The 23,127-nt window shown below is 41.3% G+C and overlaps 1 protein-coding gene across 5 annotated transcripts in view; it reads left to right on the top strand.

Moving 5' to 3' along the window:
* The window catches only part of il1rapl2 (interleukin 1 receptor accessory protein-like 2), a 245,846-nt gene that overhangs the window by 61,582 nt on the left and 161,137 nt on the right, over positions 1-23,127 (top strand). For 2 of the 5 annotated variants that reach the window (XM_020046016.3, XM_020046018.3), the window contains exon 1: positions 19,276-21,166. The exons of 1 other annotated variant lie outside the window; for it this stretch is intronic. In XM_020046016.3, coding sequence (XP_019901575.1) covers positions 21,046-21,166 — 121 coding nt within the window. In that variant the 5' untranslated portion in view covers positions 19,276-21,045. Of the gene's footprint in view, positions 1-7,347; positions 11,318-12,021; positions 12,186-19,275; positions 21,167-23,127 lie in introns of those variants that run through there. 2 more of the 5 variants (XM_010899425.4, XM_010899440.4) reach the window with 2 other exon arrangements.

The raw sequence follows: 23,127 nt of genomic DNA on the forward strand, positions 1-23,127 counted from the left end.
GGATAAGTTAGACCAACAGCGCTTTCAAACCAACTCTCCTCCACTTGCTTTACAGACTAGCATACAAAAAAAATGTTGGTGCATATTTTGGAGTGTTTTTAAGTTATTTGCTGGCACAATGATTCCCTACTCTATTCAATGCTTGCTTTTTTACTTTTACAGAAACTTAGTGTTTAATTTTAATTGTGTATCATTTTAGAATGTTTTTAATGGTTTCTGGATTTCGCTTTCCTCAGTCTGCTATTGCTTGATTGAGGACAGGTGATCTAGTGTGGGAGGGTGCTGTTTTTTCGTTTGACCAATAGAAGTTGTGCATTTTAGTGTACGACCACAATCATTTATGATGAGTAAATGATGTAAAACAATATCATTCCTGCTGTTTCTGCAAATATATTATGGACATTTTCTTATATAACAATGCAAAACTGATACATAATGCCTCTTTAAGTATCTCTGTGGGCTCAGCTTGCCTGTCAAGGTCTCGTTTATCCGCTGCTGTAAGTGGCTCACATTCGTAATAGCAGGGAGCCTGTGAAATGCAGTTTTTTATAAAGACATTAGGGTTAATTGGAGAAGTGAAACATCACTACATTTTTCATTGATCCGCATCTGTTTGAACTAGAAACAAGTGACAGGCCGTGCAACAGTGGAATTTGGTGGAATTTATGATGTTGTCTTGTCACAAAAACAACTGTCAGGACTGAAACAGTGGACGTTTTTACATATGACAATAAATAGCTAAATTATCCATATTGCTATGATCTTAAAACAATGTCAAGTGTTAGCTTGAAAGAAACGTCAAATTAAGAGCTTTTGGGTATAGTTTGAAGCTTTCTGCCCTGGGAAAATATACAAGTTTAAGTTTACCTAATATGTTATTGCCCTGAAGGTCCAGTAGTTGATTTTTAATAGTTTACCCTGTTTTGTAATGTGAACTTTTAGGACCCGAATATTTCCTGTGCTAACTGCTAAAGCATGTTTAGTTAATAAATCCCTGTTTGGGAAAGTTAATGCAGGCACCTAAGTGGTCCACCTGTGTGGTCCTGCAACAAGTCAGTGAAAAGAAGGGCTCCAGAAGTCTGTTTTTGGGGGATGAAAAACCTGTTTTTCAAGAGGAAAATGCTGATGGCAGATGATGGTGGATGCCATGTTCCTAAGTCGTGAAATGGCTGAAGACAGAAGATAATTACTATCTCAAAAGACAGCAACGAAGAGCTCTAAAGGAAATCATGAGTTCCTCACCTGCATAAATAACTCCTTCCCTCAGGGGCTCTTTGTAGCTCCCCAAATCACTGCAGCTATCAGTGTAATGCCAAATTTTGCTAGAAGACTGAACAGTGCATCAAAATAGGAGTAGTGGCCATAATAGAGATGTGTCCTTTTTGGAACAGAATACGGCAAGGGGAAAGGCAAAGGAAGAAGTGATGATGTGTCTGTTATCAGACATCCAGTTTCTGGGAACGAAGCCCTGCTGAACAATGCTAGCTTGGCCAATGAAGCTTTCAAAAAGCAGCTTGAAGACTAAAAGTCCAGCGAAGAGATCATAAAGCAATGTAACTTGAAGATAAAACAGTTCTTAAAGAGGCAGTTTAAATTGCCAATGAGTTGACTAAAATGCTCATGGAAAGTAACATCCAGCTCATGGGGGAAAAGCACAGAATAACGAAGAATAACAATGCTGTAGTGCTGCTGCTGAAGAGGTACCTAGAGGCCTCTGTTTGAAATTGTGCCCTAGGCGATGGATTTAACCACAAGGGTAAGACTCTACAGGTGCTCCTGCACAAAGCTAAAGGGGAGATGGAGATATTTTCCAGAGTTTTAGAACCTCTTTGATAAATGTACAGCTCAGGCTTAAAGTGGAAGTGGAAGAAATTCAAATGTCAGTGAACACCTTATTCAATTCCTGTTCTCAGTATCAACAGACAGAACAGGAACTGCAGTCAACAAAATGTGCCCAGGTAATTCAGAAGCAATGGAGATGAACATTGACTCACCTGAAAGATGTGTAGCCAGGTCTAGGAGAGTTACAGGCAGCAAGAGTGCATGAACAGGATGCTGCAAAGAGCCTCGTTAATGAGTTGGAAATGAATGAAGAAATGATAGCGAGGTCAGGATTGAAAGCTCGACAGAGCCTGGGGGAGGAGATGTGCATGTCAGATAAAGCATCTGAATTGCTATCACAAGTGAACAATGTGAAAAGTTAAAATGACATCCTGGAAAGGGAAAATCTGGCTCTGACTAAAGGGTCAGCATTCTGGACCTACCTGCAACCACTGCAAAACAGCAAGCAGTCAGGCTGAAGTAAAAGCACATTTGGAAAAAATCATGTAATGTTATAAAAATTATGTTTGTCATTCACAGGTTTAAGACATTCAGTGTGGCATGGAAAGCCAGTTGGGAGCAGGTCTCCTTGTCTCTTTAAATGTAACAAGAGAGGCAAAGTCAACATGAGGTGCAACTATTTGAAGGGCAGCCTCACAGTCATCAGCTGAGACAAGTCTTAGGAAGCAGTTGTGGGACAAATCGCAGGTGGGATCAAACCCCAGTTTCTGTTTCAGGGAACATGAGGGGTTCTCCTCCCTGTGAGTACTCCCCAAGACTAAACAGCCCCAAGCACTTGGCCAAAGAGGTGAGGCCTGTACATTGCAAGAGAAAATATATACTTAGCAAGATGGGAATATTCAAGTGATGTGTAACAAAAGTGCAAGGCAAAAGCTTCTGAATGAATAGGACAGAAGTGTTGCTAAAGAAATGTCAATTCCCAGTATTCTGTCTCCCAGTAAACAGTTTTGGTCTCGCAAATATAAGGACAGAAATGGTTTAAGAAACCCAGAAGAGGATACCTCATGGGACTTAAGAACTAGAAAAGCCACAAGAGTACAAAATCTGTTGATGAACTACTCACTTTGATTTCCACAAAAGAGTTTGGTGAAGTGGTAAACGGGACATGGCCCAGTTGAGAGAAGGTTCCATTTCCCAAGTTGAAGGAGGATAAAGGTCAGAGAGGGCGACTGGTGTAAGCCTGTTGACTTTCGCTTATAGAAAAAGAATAGCCAATAGCTGAAAATTTATCCAATATATGATTCTGAGGTTGATGGGGTCCTAACCCAAAATGCAATGCTGTCTTCTACCAGGGGTCCTTTGTGGGATTCTTCCAACTTGGGAGAAATTGGTCACCCACCATTGGTACACTAGATGGGACAGGGAGACTCTTTCAAATAGTGTAATGTTCTACAAAGACAAAAAAATGCAACAATGAAAATGAACATGGAACCTCAATGTCCTTTGACGTTAGCAGAGGGAGACTGGTTGCAATCTTTGTGTCGGCCATAGGTACTAGGCAGGACACAGGCACAGGGAGAATTGAGGACTTTAATAACAAAACAAAGAAGTAACAGTGGTTGAGCACGGGATTCCAATGGCAGGCTTGCCATGCCAGGACATGACAATCATTTGAATAATCATGGTTTGGCTTGAGGGAAGGGCTCATGAAAATAAAATGTCTGAAGATTGCATTGATGCCAACACCAAAACTTTTTCAAAGATCTGAGGCTCAATCAGACGAAGGTAAGCCACTCAAGGAGGTCCCTGGTGGTAATTCAAAGAAAACACAGACGGATGGAGATCAGGAACCCTCTCCTCTTATTGACCACTGGTGATGTGTGTCTCCCAAAAGGTGGTAGCAAGCCGGACTAATGAAGAAGTGAAGCCAGAGAATACTAGCCTTTGGTGGATGACCCTGGAGGCCAGGGATGCACACCAACTTTATATGGCTTTGTGTAAGAGTGTCTGCTAATGACTGTAGTGTCAAAATGAGGCTTGCTTTTAATTTTTATTATGGATTATGTTATGATGACTGACAAATACGTACGTATTGTGTAATATCAGTATCCTCTGATGATTGACCTGTGTTAATTAATCCAAATCGATCTAAGATAAGTCCTGAACCAAGTCTCTCTGATAGGAACTCTGTAGCAGCCCATATTCACTAAAACCAGCCATACTTATTATAACAGTCTGATGTTAATTACCAGCATAGGAGTACGCTTAAAAACCAACCCATTTTTCTTAGTTAATATGGAATAAGGTTAAATGCTTATTTCTCAAAATTTTTCTTCGCCATGTTCTCTGAGATTCCCATAAGGGAATTGAAATTCAGAGAGGATGATTTAATTGAAATCCTTGGTGATCGGCTAAAGAAAAATTAAGTCTGTCATTCCTTGTTATATTCTAAAAAGAAGAAAAGGTTAATAAGGGTAGGCTAATTTGGGGAACATTCTGTACTTTTTTCCTCGTTTCCTTTAAATCCATGCGCCCACCGTCTGTGAAAGCCACCGATGAGAAACCAACGGATATGTTCCTATGAAATTAGGTGTCAAAACGTAATATGAGGCGATGTTACAAACTACCAAAACTATTGGAACAATTTGACAGTTTCAGAGGTACAAGAAACCGATTTCCATATGAATCTTGTTTCTTCGAGTATACACACATGCTGATTGATGAAACACAGGCCAGAAACAACTATGTAGATATTTTACTTAAATCCAGCTGGGAAGGCTGCCTGCTTCAAGGGCTTTTTGAAGTAAATGTTGCTCTGCATGCTCCCTGTGTCAGCTTCTGAGAGCTGCATTGGATAAAAGCAGGTTGATGATTGAGCAGGGAAATATTTTCTTTAGCAAGGCAACGATGGCCTAAGGTTGTTACTGTTCCCATCCACGCCTGCGCCTGGCATATCAATGCACCAAGGCACAATGGTGTTGTGGGAACCTGAGGTTAAGGTGAAGATAGTGGTTGTGTGTGTTTAGCTTTAGCTCTGTGTTGTGTTGCTGTGTAATTCGAAGGGTAGGAGAAAGCGATATAGATGAAAGTATTAAGGTCAGATCCCTCCCCCTCTTCCATATCCTCCTTCACACCAACCACCCACACCACTTCCTGTAGCGTTTCCCTGTGCAGAGAATAGATGAAGCTGCTGGAAAATGCAATATAAGAAGTATTCAGTCATATTCGCTTAAGTTTGAAGAGCCCAACAATGAAAACTGATGAATTTGATAACCCACTAGGGGCTTAAAGGGACTTGAAAAATCAATGCCTTTTGTATATTTTTTTAATTCAAGCTATTAGGATTTTGGAATGCAGTCTTACCATGAACGTTATTCAGTCCCAGAAAATCTGCACCCACTGGGTAGCCTACAATATGATGAGGGAATTGTTTTCCAATTAATTTTTTCATTCATTTCTCTGAAGCATTGCCTTTAAATACAGTATACCTTTAAACTAAATGTAACAGGCATAACTTCAGAGTATAGCCTATAGAATATATGCCTTCAGAATGGAGATTGAAATTCACATTTATCCACAGTGGATTTCAGGTAGTGTCGCTTAGGTTAATGGTTATTGGTCTATTAGAAGTATATTATACAAATATGTCCAAATGTTTTGCCTGCACTGGGCCTTTTTACAATAGCTAGTTGAAACAATAACATATCACAATCATAGCAAATACATGTGCTGCTCAATAAATAAATATGTTATTGGCAAAGTCAGTGCGTGTAGAGCTAGATGAGTGTTTTTCTATTGGATTTGAAACTGCATTGTTTTCTTTGTGTGGAAATGTCTTACACTACAAATGTTGTTGAGCATAAACCTGCAGGAGGGAATCACTGCCTTGATGCTTGCAGAGAACGACAGGGTGTTGTCCAGGGTCATGATGAGGTCCTTTGTATTTCTGGAAAGAGACACTACATGGCGTTGTCAATCGCCATGAAGAGGACTTGGAGTGGGCAGGACCCACCTTTGGGAGGAAAAGCACCTATTTCTGGGCGAGGTTGAACTAGAGGTGATGGGCTGATATCCAAACTGAACTGTCTGCCACGAAGAGAAGATCATGTGAGGAGCAAGCGATGTGGTGTAGATTGAAAAGAGTACAGAGCATATAACCGAGCCCTGTGGGACATGGGTAGTGAAAGCAGGTCACGCAGACACAGATCCTCTCCACACCACCTGTTTGAAGTGACCTGCCAGGCTGCATCAGTTCCAGGGGTATGCAGAGACCCAGACCCCCAACGCTGAGAGGGTGGATAGAAGGAGCTGATATTTCAAGGTGTCGAAAGCAGTACCTTGAAAAGCTATTGAATTGTTTCAGATCTTCAACTAAAACCTAGTATTTATAATAAATGATCCATAATATGAGTGAACATATAACCCAGCAGTTTTATACCTTTTTCAGGTGCTTAATGAACTATGGTACGCAACACCCAGTACTCACAAGTGGACTCTATAGTTGTTCATACATCTATTCTATTTTAAGTTTTGGCCCACTCTTCCAAGCAGAATTGCTTTACCTCTGAAACATTTGTAGATTATTGGGCATGAACAGCTTATTTCATGTCCTGACACAAAATCTTAATTAGGTTTTTGTCTGGATATTATCTATTAACTTTTATTGTGTTGTTTTTATGCCATTCTGATGTTGGATCATCGTTGTCTTTCCTGACCCAGCTGCATTTCAGCTTTGGTTGCAGTAATAATAGCTAAAAGTTGCACAACCATAAAATGTGACACATCAAAGGTTGAGATGTTTGTTCGCTTAGGTCGCCTTTATTTAAGAGATTTTGGTTAAAGATCTGATAACATTAGCTGACCAATAAAACATGAATACCTTAAATCAGAAAAGGGGCACATACCTTTTCATGCCACTGTAGATTATGGAGGATGAGAACCGAGAGAGAAAGAGAGTCAGTTTTGGCAGTGCTTCTGACACAGACCAATGAGATCAATGAAAGATATAGTTATTAAAGGCGTACATCTTGGTCTTAGTTTCAGAAGACATTGATAGATTTAAAAACACCCTGAGTATTAGTCCACTACCTAAAATTGTCCAGCTGAAATATATCCAATATTTGAAGTACAACTCTTCGTATCAATCACACCAAGAGAGTAGCCTCTTCCCATTGTTCAGTTAAATTCACTAACATACTCTTCAACTCCATTAAAGTAGATAATTGGTTAAAGTTTCACTTTACAGTTCTGAACCCCACACAATTTGTTCTGAAATCGTACAAGTACGTAATGATGTAGACTAAGATTGTGGGCATCAGAACACTACACACATCACCTAATACTTTACTGGTTTTATATAACCAAGTACTTTAACTGAAGTGAGTCTAGCATTTTGCTGACAAGCAAATCAGCCATCCGGAGTGTGGTTGTGTGTATGACGTTTGATCAGGAGCCTGGAGGGGAATGTGAAGGCCACATGTGGCACCAGGTTAAAAATAGCAGCACTTTAACTCACTGTGATGGAACTGTTTGTGTCGAGCATCCAGTTCCCTTGTAGAAGTGTGCACTTTCACACTTGCCTATTTGCATCACTTCAAACAAATTTGAGCAAAAGGAAAGGACATCTGACCCTCAACGTGGCGATGGAGCATTCTATTGGACACAAATGAAGAAAGACTGGCTGCTTGGGTTACAGACAGGACACCACATTTTCCTAAACACTTGGAATAATGATTTTGTTCTGTAAAGTTGCGGACATCGATCGAGACACCCCCTTCTGAGGAAGCGTGTGCCATGCATTTTCAAACTCCAATTCAAAAGCTATGGAAATGATTATGCAAAGATAAGTCTATCTATTTAATTCCCTCTCTTGTAATGTAAACAAGCCCTCAGATAACCCTATGAAGGTTTTACGATCTAAGACCATCCAGTTAAAGATGTGGCTACTTTTTAGCAATGGGATAGGATTTCAAGGCCGTAACTCATAATTGCAGATAATGTGAATCCATACATTTGAAGCGCCAGCCACCCTAGAAAAATGGTGCAAAGTGAAAATGACACAGCTCTCAGAATTCATTTGGAAGTAGATAAGGTATTATCTGCCCGTTTTAAATTACAACATCCACCATGTAATTACCAGGATGTCCTTGGATATAAGATGAAAATCACAATGACCTTTCCAGGTTTAAAAAATAGACAAAAATAGAACAAGTCATTCAGAGAGTCACTTTAATTCCAGTAGCCAACCTATCCTGTCGGAAAGACTAGAGGTCCCAGGCTCAAGGCAAAACATTTTAAGAAAGCAAATAAAATGGGAAACGGTACACTTGATCATTTAACAGGTCTGGATACTTAATGGCTGCAATTTCCCATACGATATATAGCAATGCACAGATGTTTAGACACATGACGTTAGAGGTGAAGTATACAGACGGACCTACATTAGTTTACTTACTTACTACTTTAAAATACAAGACACAACCACAATCTTTTAAATAAGAGACATGATGACATTCTATCCGCCACACTTACTCTGTGGCTGTGGTTTCTACAGGAGGTCAGGTCTATAGAGTTTTAACTTTATCCCACTTACCAGCAGTGTGTCTCTGACTGTGTTCATGGCTGAACTTGAAGGGGCTTATTGCTATTTGTTCTTCAAACTGGGGAGAAATGTCCTAAAGCAGTCACAGGGGAGGGGGCATGTTGTTAACCCCCTTTGCCTAATGCTTCAACACAGTGCTGCTGTGTGATTAATTAGCTTCATGTGAATTCCAGGCAAAAATGTGTCTTTGTTTATGACTGCAATTAATGTCCTAGTGCAACCAACAGTTAATGTTTTGCTAATGTTTTGCATCTGTTTAAGATTTTTTGGGGTTGAAGCTGAATGTATTGGCACCCTTGGCCCTTCCACAAATAACTCACATTGTTTCTAAAAATATGTTGAAATCTACCAAAGTAGATCAGAAAATAAACAGGAATGGCACTGACAAAATTATTGACACCCAATATAGTCATAATTATTGACTCAGTATTTGATAGAACAGCCAGCACTGCAACCAAGCAAATGCAACTCTGGCCCTTTTCCTATAATCACAAATGCAACTCTGTACTGGCCCTTTTCCTATAGTCACAAATGCAACTCTGTACTGGCCCTTTTCCTATAGTCACAAATATAACTATGTACTGGCCCTTTTCCTATAGTCACAAATGCAACTCTGTACTGGCCCTTTGGCCCACTTCTGTGCAAACTGCTCCAGTTCTCCCAGATTGGAAGGGTGTCTCCCAAATGCTGTTTTCAGAACTCTCCACATATTTTCGTCTGGGTTTAGATCTGGACTCATTGCTGGCCACTTCAAAAGAGTACAGTGATTTTTGAAGTGTTTTGTGTGTCATTGTCCAGCTCTATGATCCATGACCTTTAACAGATACCCACACAGAGACATAAAACAGGAGATGGAATAATTTTCTCTGTTCAAACTACAGTAGTTGAAAGACTGTTTTTCATATTGCAGGCATTTGCAAAGCACCACGGGGGATTTAAATTCCAAAGTAAAGGAGAATCACCTCCTTGAAATGTAATAATTTCAACCTACTTCCAGAAAGTGCCAGTAATATTGTCTGGGTCATTTTAGGATTTCTTTGTGGAATAAGATTTGGTTTTGCTAAACTATAAACCAAAGAAATGCATATGTGGATAGAAAAACATTTGTTATTTCTCATTTAGCGCTTCCGTTTATTCTCATTCAACCTGGATGTTTTTACCAACACACACCCACTGGAGGATAACACATTCACCCACAAACCCCCACCACTATTGCGCTAGTAGACCCCAAACCTACCACAAGGAGTTGCTAGAGCATTAGGAGCCAAGGTAGACCTGGCCATTATTTACCTGTCCACTCCAAGGTGGCCATTTGCCTTTGTCATTTTGCCTTGACAGGATTTAATCCACTGGCGCAATGATCCAGATGTAACACGAAGCTGGCACTTCGACGGTACAGTCGAGTGCCAGCGATAAGAGCCGATACAGTGATGTTCAACTGGCGTGGTAGTGCAGCATTTAAGATCATTCTCCCCCAATCATACATACATACATACATACATACATACATACATACATACATACATATATACATCAAATAAAATCTTCATAAAGCTTGTCGTTTCTGCCTAGATGCGTTTTGTGCTTCTTCTGGGAGTAATGCATCTAGCCCTCAGTGTTTTCAATTTATGTTTGACCTCTATCTTTTATCACCATCTTTGATTTAGAATCCTCAATCCAACAGTGTCTCTGATGTCATTCTCGATTTATATACTTGACAGTCAGTTAAATTCACAAGGATTCTCCCATAAACCAAACAGACTCAACTAAAACTAAACAACAGCTAACAATAAACACATCCATTCCCAATTCCTTTAAATTAATTGTTAGAGAGGATACACAGAGCAACTCCGAGTTTTATTTTGCAGCTTTGACTGAAGTATGTATATTTACATTCCTCCAGCTTTAGCAGTGGCGGAAAGAGGAAGGAGGTCCCCTACAACTTGCTCACAGTTAGCAAGACTAATGCAGCTGAGTGGGATTGAGCTAACACTCCCTGAGGTATAAGACAGGTGTGCCAATTAACGAGGCTGTCTGGCAGCCGGTTACTCCAGTTTGATAATTACACCCAGCTCTGTGGATTTCAGCTGAGAATCGAACCCACCAACTAGTGGGGGCACCCACCTCTCCCCGAGCATTCTGACCTTATTGGGTCAACTTTCTCTCTGGCCACACACACATCACACTTGTACTCCTCTTTCAACCCGAGATCAATGGCAGATGCTACTTAAAATGTTTCTTTTTATCCCTCGTTATCACGAATGGAGAACTGGCCTCATTTCATTCTCCTGAGGTAAAATATCGCCATGGTCATTATTTTTCCAGGCTGTCAATATGGCAAGATTTTCTGGCTTAGTGACTACAAACACTCTCAGTAGTTGGCTTTAATGAAGAGACTATTGGCCTATCTGCCACGGCAAGTCAATTTGTCCCTTTGTTTCCTTTGGTTCACAAAGAGGCCTATCATACTAAATAAAAACAGCCTTCTAAGACCAAGGGTAAATGTTTAAAAATTAAATGCAACGTACAGCAGCTGACATGAAAGTATGCAGAACTAAAGACTGATAAAATATTTAACAAGTCTTAACTTAATGTCACAGGACCAAAAAAATGTAAAAAATTTAGAGAGGCAGTATATTTCCAAAGCTTCAGAGCGGATGGGCTGAGAGGCAAGGATAAGGACCGAATACAGCCAGTCAGTCTGTAACTAGAGGCCATTCTTCAGGTGGAGAAGTGGTCTAAAGCGTTCTTTCTGAGCAGTAGCAAGCTGACCACTGCAGTCTAGGTTTGACCCTTGACTGTGCCTCTAGCTGACAAGCGACTCTGACGGGAAAGGCAGTGGAAATTGGCCAGCATGGGATCTTCTGGTCTCATCACACTTTAGCGACTCCCTCAGGTTGCTGGGGTGCCAGCATAGATAACTGAGGTCAGAAGGTGAGTAAGTGTGCCCTCACGCATTGATAAACATGACCTGGATTGAATAGCAGTGTGGCTTGGTGTATATGCTTATAAGAGATTGATGCAAATCCAACTCCCAATTATTGGGAGTAGTAATAAGACAGGGCCGTAGAGACAACTTGCATATGGCAGAATTGTGGAGGGGAGAAAGGTAGAGGAGCCATTGTATCCCAATCACTTCAGCTTGCATCCTATACTACTGAAACCGTCATCAGGGCATGGAGTTACTCTGCATGTCAAAGAAAAGAAATCGAAATGCCAGAGGAAATATGTTTAATTACACACTTGCAGAGAGCACATATTAGTGTTCAAATGACACTATCTGGCATTGCTCACTTTCCAATCCCCAAATTGTCATCCAGTCCACCTCATTAAATCTTGCCTTCTTTTCCCCCCTTTTAAAGGTCACAAAATCTATGAGAAAGGAAATAAACTAGCTCTGTTTACTGAAATTACAGCTAAGGCTTTATTCTGTCACTCCAGCAAATTAGCATCTTCATTTCAAAGAGACATGTTCATGAAATATTGCACAATACTGTATATTGCATATGCTTTTGTTTACTCGTTGATATACTGCACATCGGGTGCATGGAGAGAGTACTTTTCTCAAGGAGCAATATAAAGAGAAATAACACTATGAATTTCTCACCTTCTCCCTTCCCTTATTTCCATATTATCAGCTGATCTGGTTCTCAGCTTCAATATAAAACTACTAATAGACAGTGGGAAAGAGAGGCGTCTTCAAGCCGTCCTTGTGGTGAAATCACCTGGAAACGTGCCTGGTGGTTGCGGCAGGCCCCCCGTCAGATATGAAGTTGGGCGGAGAGAGGCAGAAACCAATCAAGTAGGTCCATTTCATCTCATCTTCCCGCTGCCTGAGAGGAATGCCGTGACAGTGCCACTGGTACTAACTCACCTTTTCCATCTTGGACAGGAGTGGGCTTGAGGGATCGGGAAAGCGAGGTAGCAGACAGGGTGAGGGGAGGATGAGGGGAGGATGAGGGGAGGATGGAAGGGGTGTGGCGGGGGACCAGTGGTGGGGGGCTATGTAATCATATTCCAATTGGAAGTCAGTCAGCTGGAACAACTGAGCCCCACACCAAGAATGGATTTTACATGCGGACTATTATGGCCCAGCCTATTTACTCCAAACTGCCTGGAAATGGCTGGCATTATATGGAGCAGCCAACGGTGAATGTATTCCCAGCAGGTCGATGCCGCTGGCTTATCTTTGTTTTTCTGAAACATTTCTCTCTGCTTGCTCCCCCTGGCCTGGACCCCAATTGTCCCTGACTGGATCCACTGAGGGTCCCTCTGGACCTACACAGGACTGTATGGGGGGTGGCGCTGGGGCACCTGGGAAACGTCGCAGGCTCTGCTGGGGTTTAGGAATTTGACAAGTGTACTGGACAGCTTATTTAATTCATTGCTCACTCACTGCCACTTATCCCACTCCATTTTGCTCTGTTAGGGAAGTGAATTGTTACAAGCGGTGGACAAGGAAATCATGACTGGAAAGGAATTTGGAGCTGTAATGCAAACCAATATTTTTCATCTGTTCGCAGTGTTTGTGGCACCTTCGGCTGTGAAATCATCAACTTTAGGAGAGAGGAAATGCTTATTTTCCTCGTGAAGATAGATCCCATCGTCTGGTGGATAATTGAGACAAATCATATTGAGCCAGTTATTGACTTTCTATTATCATGCCATCGACTCCAGGAATGGTGTATTGGGGCTAAACTGCCAAAGTGAAATCCACAATGCTGTGTACACATTCCTTACAGATAACTACCCACTCCACACTGATATTATGTAATACTACAGTGGAAATGGCATTGATAATACTGGAATAAAATGCCACAGTTTTGCTCTGAGCAGTTCAGTTGAAATCTAGAGTAGGTAAGCCTATTTTTAAGACTGCAGCTTTGGCTTGCATCATGACAGGACAGGGGTTTTGCTTGATATCCATGATGACAGATATGTCAATGGTGCAGTGCAGTAGAGGTTCTTCCTATAGTTTATTATCCAGTCCTTTCGTTAAGCCTGTCATGTGAACACATATTTTTTTTTCACTCATTAGTGAGTAAAGACATGAACTGCTCTGAACTAGGTGAGTTTAGCATTTGGCTATCTGTGTATTCAATACAGAGACAGGAAGAATAGTTTATACATTTAGGTTCCACACTACCCTGCTGGATGCAACAGTATCAATGCAAAGTGGTGAATAATACTGCAGCATCAACAAAAACCATAGCATGTATTCATTGATGAAGAAAAGCTTGAGTCACTGGTAAATCTTCGGCTGATCATAATCATCCATAAATGAATATACATTTCACGAGTGACATTATGATTAATTGATAAAGGAAGTGTGTTAATCACTTGACATTAAAAGTGGAATGAATACATTGCAAAGGCCATTTCAGAAAGTGACAAATAATAAGATATCATGAAGCATACCGTTCACCAATAAATGCTACAACCTGAAGATGATAGTCGAGAAATCAAGAAATCAACTTTTAAACTGTATTATCCTGAGGGATGGTTTATGTAAATGGGGTTACAAGCATTGCATTAGCAACCATGCAAAACTAAATTGCGACTATTGATAAGTGAGCAAGATCAATTGAACCTGTTGGAATAACAGAGGACCTCCGGTGTGAAGCACACGCCTTCCCTTCCCCTGATATGTTTTCTGAGAGACAGCCTAATTCATAATAATGACTTACGAGATGATATCCCAGATGGAATATGCAGAGAAGCTTTGTCCCTGTCTCTTGCAATAACCTCATCAGTGATTAAAAGAAATACATCCAAGGCACCCTTAGCATAGTGCGTAGACGCTAACCCACTGCCATCATTTAACACGGCGTATGAAAAGGCAATTAGATCAGCTTTTTCAGGATTTTCCGCTGAGGCCTCCGTAGTTTAGGAAGCTGTCGTTCATCACAGGGCCCAGGTTCCAGTTGTAGTTGACGGCCTACTTCAGCTGGTCTGACTGTCTGTGTATTGGACACCTCTTTGGCACCTCTGAGACTAGGCTCCTACATAATACTCACTCTGCCTTAACTGTCCTAAGTGTGGTGGTGTTATGTGCTTTTGCAGTGTGCGAATTGGTATAGCGTATACTTAATTGAACTGGATAATGTATTGCATGTCAACACGTCTTCTCAGTGGACACACCGCTTCTGTATACTGTAAATCCCAATGCCTGTACTGGGACGCTAACTCCCATTATTGTGAACCACTAGATTGCCGTACGGCCTTCCTCTGCATGGTTTACCTCTCTCAATCTTGAATGACATTGAAATAAAGTTGGTCGCTACTGGAGGTAGCTTATTGAAAACCTTCGTCTCTCCTCTAGATCTGACACAGTGCTGCTGGTGTGATGTGGTGACTCATGGCTTCTGACTGGGAGAGATAATAATGGCTGCCAGTCTATAGAGTGTAAATTACCTTCCCCTTATAGATGAGTCAGCGTGGGCTCCTTTTGATCAGGGTTTGTGTCTCAAACGGCAGCCTACCTACACACAGCTCTGTGTACCGCACTACATTTGACCAGAGCTTACACATTTTAGAAGGGTCCATCGCTTTTGGCTTTGCTCAGAAGTAGTGCATTTCATTCTGAATAGTGTGCCATTCGGGACTCCTCTGGAGAGTGGCATTGTGTGAGTTAGTTAGCTTGGCAACAAGCTTCAGGAGCCTGGCCCTTCCTAGCCCTTCACTGAAGGACACAGTTAGGGGTTACATAAGAATGCATTGGAACTGGAAAGACATTTTAATTTGATCGGACCTCTGGTACGTCCCTTTTTCCTCTTTTAGCGAAAGGATGAAGTTGGAGAAGCATCTTACATTCATGTGTTCTTTGTCATGTTTGACTGGATGCGATTGAAAGGGGAATACTGGTTTATAGATCTGAGTTTAAGCAGAAGTGAAAATATATCTTAGACTGCAGTTAGACTGTAGTTCCAAACATATCTTAGACTGCAGTTAGACTGTAGTTCCAAACATATCTTAGACTGCAGTTAGACTGTAGTTCCAAACATATCTTAGACTGCAGTTAGACTGTAGTTCCAAACATATCTTAGACTGCAGTTAGACTGTAGTTCCAAACATATCTTAGACTGCAGTTAGACTGTAGTTCCAAACATATCTTAGACTGCAGTTAGACTGTAGTTCCAAACATATCTTAGACTGCAGTTAGACTGTAGTTCCAAACATATCTTAGACTGCAGTTGGTTGTGGATTTTTATATATATTTCAGCGACTCCGACACATCACCAATAAAATCATAAATGGACAAATTGAATACGACATAACATGCCATGACATCTAATTTGTAATGCATGGACCAGCTCTTGCCAATTCAGTCAAGCAGAAACCAGTGCTCAACCATACAGAAAGATGTGTATTCATTGGTTAGGCACCTATTGCAACATACAGTAAATATACAGTAAATCCATAAACGTATTTATAGAATGCCTAGTTAAGCTGCAAGTGTGATATCGGATGTAGATGAATCAGTCCAATGAGCAAAGCCTTTTGCCTGACGAAATGTCTATGTCAAAGTGTCCAGTACACCTGGAGCATGTAATGTTTATCCATCTTAGAATTAAGTAGAAGCAATAAAAAGTCATTGAATACTATATTGTCCTCCATAATTTCTCTTTGGAGTCTACTATTGGTGTCTGTCAGCATGAGGATCAAGCCGATGTCAATGAAAGTCAAGGAAGCCATTATGGGGCGGAAAAAACAGAAAACATGTACACTGATTTGGTGTGTTGTCTTTGTACTATTTTCTATTGAATATAGGCTTGAAATAATTTGCACATCATTGCATTCTGTTTTTATTTGTATTTTACGCAGTGTCCCAACTTTTTTTGGAAATGGGGTTATGTTAGTATTACATTTTTATGGAAATAATACTTTTTATATTTTGTTGAATTCCTTGTTAATGCCTGAATTCCGTAATCCTGTTCGTAATGTTCGAAACACAGAAGTTTTAGGTCCTTTTAGGGCCTTATAGGGCCTTTTAGGGCCTTATGCTTGTTTCGTTCCTTTGGTATACTAGGAAATCAAATATGCAATCTTTAGGTGTGAGAAGGTCAATGCACACCGAGCTAATTCAACCCAGCGAAAGGAATTATTAGGGCCAGGTAGATGCATACCTTGGTAAACAATCAGACCTGATTTAGGCCAGTATGAATAAGATTAATTTTGACCTTTGGCCGAAAAATCACTCCAAGTCTTTGTGTTTTCCAAAGAGCATCTGAATAATCAAGAGTTCTGGAACAAACACTACATTCCACCTTAAGAAACCCATACCAATGGTCAAGCATGATGCTGGCACTGTCATAATGTGGAGATGATTTGCTGCACAATGGCAAATTGCAGTAATTGAAGGAGCCATGAGACTAAGGGGGCGACAATGGGTGTAACCATATGTTGTGTTTGTTCTCTCAGGTTCCCTTTTTATATAATATTAGGTTTGGGTTTAACCCTGATAACATTTGTTGCTAAAAATATGAAAAAGGTTTTTAAAACAATTTATCAGAAACAATAACAATAATCATGCCTTCGGCTTAATAAAAGCAACAGGAACATTGTAAAAAGACAGAATGCACTGGAGAGCAAACAACCTGACTGGCCATGGAAAACCTCTGTAGTGTATAACTCAAGAATGCTACTACAATGATGAGCAAAAACAAACAGATCTTGGTTCAATATCAAATGAGCTAGGTTCAATATTACATGAAGTGATTTATAGGTCCCATACTGTCATATGGATTAAACCTTTTAACATACAGATGTGGCATATGGATATTAATAAGCATGACAGTCTCTTTTAGACATTTGTGATTTTCGGACCTGATTAAGTATGCCGAAACCCACAGCACAGGTAGAAGTATTAATGACCAGATGGTAAATTCCACACCTTTACAGAGAAGATTATTGTCTTCGTACTACAGTATATAAAAAAGATGTTTAAATGAGAAGTTGGGAAAATCAGTATTCAATAAATGGAGAAAATTCATTCTGTGCCGCATAATATCAGTTCATTTTGTTTAGCTTTACTTCTGGTCAACTCACTTACAAAAGCTGTATAAAACATTTGTTTTAATGAGAAACTAAACAATTTAGATGGCACAATGATTCCCTTAACTATTTGGTGCTTGTTTTTTTGCTTGAGTGAACTGTGCAGAATTTTAGGAATCAAGACATTGCCACATGTCATAACTTAACCATTACAAAATGCCACATATTGACAAAAAACGGAATATCTGCTGGACCTCTTGCATGCATTTAGGAATAAGCGTCTCTGGCAAATAGTGTTAGTGTGGGTATTTTCCATTTATTCAGTAACAAATTGAGTCAATATCGGTTCTGTTTCGTTGGATTCCATTAGTTGTTTTTGGAACTGAGAAACAAACAAACTAGGTCACTGGACTCCAGGACCTGGAATACTGGAACACTGCATGTTTTCATTCGAGGCCTGGGACAAGTGAATGGCATGAACAGTTTAGAATGGAAAAAAAATCAGTCTAGTTAAATTTAGTTGTAACAACAATCATGTACTAACAGTGCAGCACTACCGGTTAACAACCACAATTGAGCTTACAGGCACCAAACTATCGCAAGGAGTCAATAGAGTGCAAAACCGTTCTTCTCCCAGGCCCTGTTGCAAGGTCCCGACCAGGACACGACTCTGGGTCACAGTGATGTTTGTCTGCTATGCTGTCCTCGAGCTGGCGCGGATGCATGTCTGTGCTGAGCCCTCCTCGGCAAGCAGCGACTGAGACCCTTCTGCCTTCATATGTCAGCTGAGCAATAGTGGCCCCAGGAGTCTGATTGTTATCATGGAGGCCAAGGCAAATGTTGCTGGAGGAGTCAGGCAGGTCAGCTAACCCTAGCTCATTGGACTTTAATTGGACTGGGGATTTTGTGTCTGTCTTCTTCCTCCCTGGGAGTCACCCACATCTCCCCCTGCAGGAGACCAGCCCTCCCGCCCGTGTCATGGCACCACTTGTTTCACTGTCGTGATAGAGACCTGCTGGTCCTTGTAATATCTTTGGACCAGTCTTTCTCTCTCTCTCTCTATACACCACCTCGGAAACATCTTGTTCTTATCCGCTTGCCTAATTGTGAGTACATGAAGTCATGTAACACTTGTCTGTGGAGATCTGAGGTTAACAAAACATTGCATTTAAGTTTTCTGGTTCTAATTCCGTTTGGATTTGGGCATTTGGAATAGTAATCCGCGGCGTCTTCCGCTGGGAAGCAATGGGCATTGTTTGGCAGCCTGTGCAAAGAAGGAGAGGGATTCTCACTCATCCTCCTGTGTTTCGGGAAACCTTTCCATTGAAATGTCTGAACGGAAGAGAAAATCTCCCTCCAGGCAATACTTATTGAGATATGAATTCTCTGTCATCTACGTTTTGAAATTCCATAGCTTCGATATGCTGTGGGGGAAAGGGGAGTGGGAAATGCCAATTGAATCTTTCCCTTCAGAGGCCTCTTTACTTTACTACCTGGGCTAGTGACTCACCACCATCACAGTCAAAAGCACAGAACAGAACATAGAATGTGCCAAGAGAACTGTTTACATAACTTTGTCATATCAAAACCACTTTGATTCGTATTATCTTAAGAACTTGTCAGCATTTATTTTTTTCTGCTTTATCTTCAGTGCATTCCGAATAAAAAACAAAACATCCAACACAAGCCCCCTTTTAAAAAACAACCCATATCCTTGTGTTGTGTTGGTTAGCTGGTCAAGAGACTGGTTATAGGTTAGGGGAATGACCAGTGGTCTAGAGTGTTTAAAGAGAGAAACCTTTTTCTGGGCCAAGTATATGGGTCAAGAGAAACAGTAATCCCTTGTTCTATTTTCTTTCATCTGCTAGTAAATACATTACTAAATAAAATAAGAAATGAAATCCTGAAATCCACTTCATGTTTGTTTGGTTAGATTTTACTGATCCATAGATTACACTTCCTCTTGGCCCACAGACTACTTTCTGTGTGAGGAACAATTTGACATAACATTGATAAAGTGAAAGTGAATCATTCTCAGATAAAGGATTTGAGGAGGTAAAACAGTATTGTGTAGTCCATTGATACTGTCCAGCCCCAAAACGATAATTTGTGTTTTATCTTTTATTGAACTGATGAATTAATTAGTCAATAATTTTTTCTGTCATTCTATTACTTTTTTTACTGTGGGTGGGGGCGCATTAGATAAATGGACAACCCTGGAGTTTAGCTAATATGGCCCTTCCCATCTTTATAGTCACTTGAGGTTAGAACTTCGTAATTTAAAATATGTATGTATTTTTTTCCTATGCTGTGATTTCATTCGAATAGACACCCTGGTCTCGGTTGGTTTCCCCTATTTACACAAAGCTTAAATAACAACAAATGATGTGTCCAAATGGTTAGCGATCCGCCTCCTGCTGTGTGGCAGAAGAGCTCCATAAATGTCCATAAATGCTGACGTTCATGTTGTAGAGCATTATTGTATGAAAATGGAGATCAGCCTGACCTCAGGATGACCTCTCCCAGACCTTCCTCTTGACACTCGCTCCCTGGTGGCTGATCTGCTGGTTTTATGCTACATGGCGAGAACAGACATTACATATGCCTTTTCACTAGGTAGCAGCATTGGTGTGTTTCTATGTGACGCTGTTCTGTTGCAGTGCTTTCCTACCATAGTAGGTGTTTTACTGGAGACCTACTAAACAGAATTATGGGTTCTAATTAAGAGACCTGAAGGATTAGGGCTGGTGAGGAACGCATAGGTTAATACAGCTCTTTATTAATCAGGAAGCAGAGGACAGCACCCTTCATGTTAGCGGTCCCATGACATCTGTAACTCACAGCTTGGTCACCCCACGCCTCCACACCTCCACACACTCCACTGGCTTCTAATTGAAGCTTGCATTCACTACAAGACCATGGTGCTCCCCTTCACAGCGGCAAGAGGAACTGCCCCTCCCTACCTTCATGCGACGCTCAATCCCTGCATTAGTAATTGAGCTCTTCGTTTTACGACCTCTGGTCACCTGGTGCACCCTCGCCTACCCCAACGTTGCTTTTCCCCCAACCCCTCGCCTACCCCAACTCATGCTCCCAATATAAAAATGTAAATTGTAAGCACTGAATAAAATGTACTTACCATTTGCTTGGTTGTGTGCTTCCAAGACTGTTGTATTCCAAGACAGTTTCCCAGTCCTGGGGACCCAAAAGGGGTGCACGTTTTTTCCCATGCACTCACACACACCTGGACCAGGATTGGGAAACACTAAGATAACACTCACTTTATGTCACTACGATTCAAATGTAAAAAATATTGTTTTCTGTAACATTCATTGTGTTTTTAAAGATAAAAAAGGAAATTGGGATGAGATTATAGTCACTTTTATTAAAGTAAACAGACACAGATATTAATCATGTAGGGAACCAATAGGGTAGAGCATTGATTTTCTATCAAATTGACAAAGTTTTGAGCATTTATGCTTGGATTGTCCATTTAGGCAAGTGGAAAGTCCTCCATTATTTTATCTGTGCGGTTAGAACAGAGCATCCTTATTACTGGGTGTTTTCTGTAAACATTCCCAGATCTCCTCAATGCCGGAAGACACCCATGTGCTGGCTGGGGCTGGGGCTGGAGCATGAGTGCCTGACGGAGGGAATTTGTGTCAGGGATGTCTATGATGCTCAAACTCACTCGAGTTCAGGTCTCGGCTCTCATCAGGGTGCATGGAATTGATGGCTGTCAGCGCTGTGCTGAGAAGGCACTTCCCTACGCCACCAGCTTCAGCCAAGGTTAGCCAGACGCTGTGACATCATCAGTGACTCGTATCAGGACCTGCTGGCTTTGTTGTCTGCCATTTTCCCACAGTAAATCCCTCAGCAATTTATTTTTAGGTTTTCCTAATTGAGTGTTAACTCTGTGATGAATTGCATGATGTCTTTGGCTCCCAGTTTTTCCCTGCCTCTTTATAAACCCACAGCCGCTTGGACACCAAAAGTGGAACAGATACATTTTGGCCAGTGGTCACCTCCGGTGTTTGCTAATTGGCTGACATGTCCGCCGGCCCTGTAAGTTCATGTGTACTTTCTGTCCATAAAACACGCTTCATCTCAAATCTCCCTTTGTGAGTATTGAAAGTCAGGCAAATGGATAAAATCAATGTCCCAGTCTGTCTGTAGCCAATACTGCATTTCTTTTGCTTGAAGTGTGCCGGCCAGTGTTCTCGTTATTAATTTCCGGATAATGGGGCTGCTGTGTTTTTGAGACAGGTATCTTTGTTTGAGGCTGTGTTTCCATCCCAAATCCATTTCCATCTTAAATACCTGTAGTGCCTAGTACCAGAAGGCTGGCTCAAAGAGCGGTGGTGCCTTTAAAGGCAAGATCATCCAAAATTCTCAAAAGGCATCTTATTTTTATAGGATGGATAAGCTTTGATATTACAGATATAAAGCATCAGAAATATTTCTTGCATCACATGATCTGGCTTTGGCTGTGTCGCTGCCTCCTGGGAAAAAGCATAGTCTCCAGATTGCGGAGGTACATTTATCGTGACTGATGACCTTAAGGGAAAGAAAGGCTCCCAGGAGCAGGGGGAGGCCTGCTTGGTTGGGAGAAACTGGGGACTCATCCCTGTAGGGGCTGGACTGTATGTGTGGCTCTGTATACCTTCCTCCTCCAAAGACCTCCACACAGTCCTGTAGTTATGCAAACACATTTCCACATAGCCGTTCAGCCCAACTTAAGCCTCCTACTCCAACTGTTCCAGAAAGCAGAAATTTCACAGCCTCACCACACAGATTCGGCTGCCAGTTGCCAATCAAGTGTTTTTGAGTCTGCTTCTGTTGGAGCGTCAGATTTGAATATTGAGGTTTGGGAAGTGCTTGAGGATTGTGCAGGAATGCAGTGGACCCCCCGCTGAGACAGTCTGCTGTGAAGAACATGCCTCATGCGTGACAGTGGGATTGAATAGTTCACTTGTGCACCGGTAAAACGGAGGACAGATAGGAACTGCAGCCAGTCTGGAGGACGGATGTCAGCAAACCTTAAACCAACAGACGCATTCCCTGCCCTTATGCTAACGGCTGTTGGGTGTTAACTCTGTTTAAAGCCAGATTGCCTGCAAATTTTAGTAGGACTATAGACAAATATGGATTCCCATGCAAGCGTATTCATAACATCCGCTATAGGTTGTTAAGAAATGTTACGCAACAAGATTAAATTCAACAATAACAGAAAGTATAACAAAAAGTCCAGTGATTGGAGCTTTTCAGAGTGGGTAGCTCTAAGCTTTGCAGCCAGGAAATAAGCAGTAATCAGGCGTATTACAAAGGACCGATTTGGGCATGTCTTGGCGGGCTGCTAAAAATATTTTAGCCACTGTGTTCTTTGTCTTGTTCCAGTGTCCTGGAAATAGCTTGAGTCTGAGGCCCTGTGGGCAACCTCACTTAGGCCCTTCTTAGAGTGGCTTCTTGGCCCCTAGAAAGATTTCATAGTGCGATGTTCTCTCTGGAATCATCCCCAGCACAGGGAGAGAAGAGGTTCCCTCTGCTGCTACTAGACACTTACTGTATGTCTCTCCACACTTACTGTAAGAGATAAAGAGGGTCAGAGGGTCTGTGTTTGTGTGTGTGGCTGGAAGAAAGGGATTTCCTTGGGGCTCTTCTTGTCACTAAGTCATCAGGGAAAACCGATGTCGATATTTCTATGTCGTTTCCGTGTTATTGTTCCTTATTCATTTCACTTATTGATTAAT

The sequence above is a fragment of the Esox lucius genome, chromosome 4 (assembly GCF_011004845.1).
Source record: "Esox lucius isolate fEsoLuc1 chromosome 4, fEsoLuc1.pri, whole genome shotgun sequence".
Classification (NCBI taxonomy): Eukaryota; Metazoa; Chordata; class Actinopteri; order Esociformes; family Esocidae; genus Esox; species Esox lucius.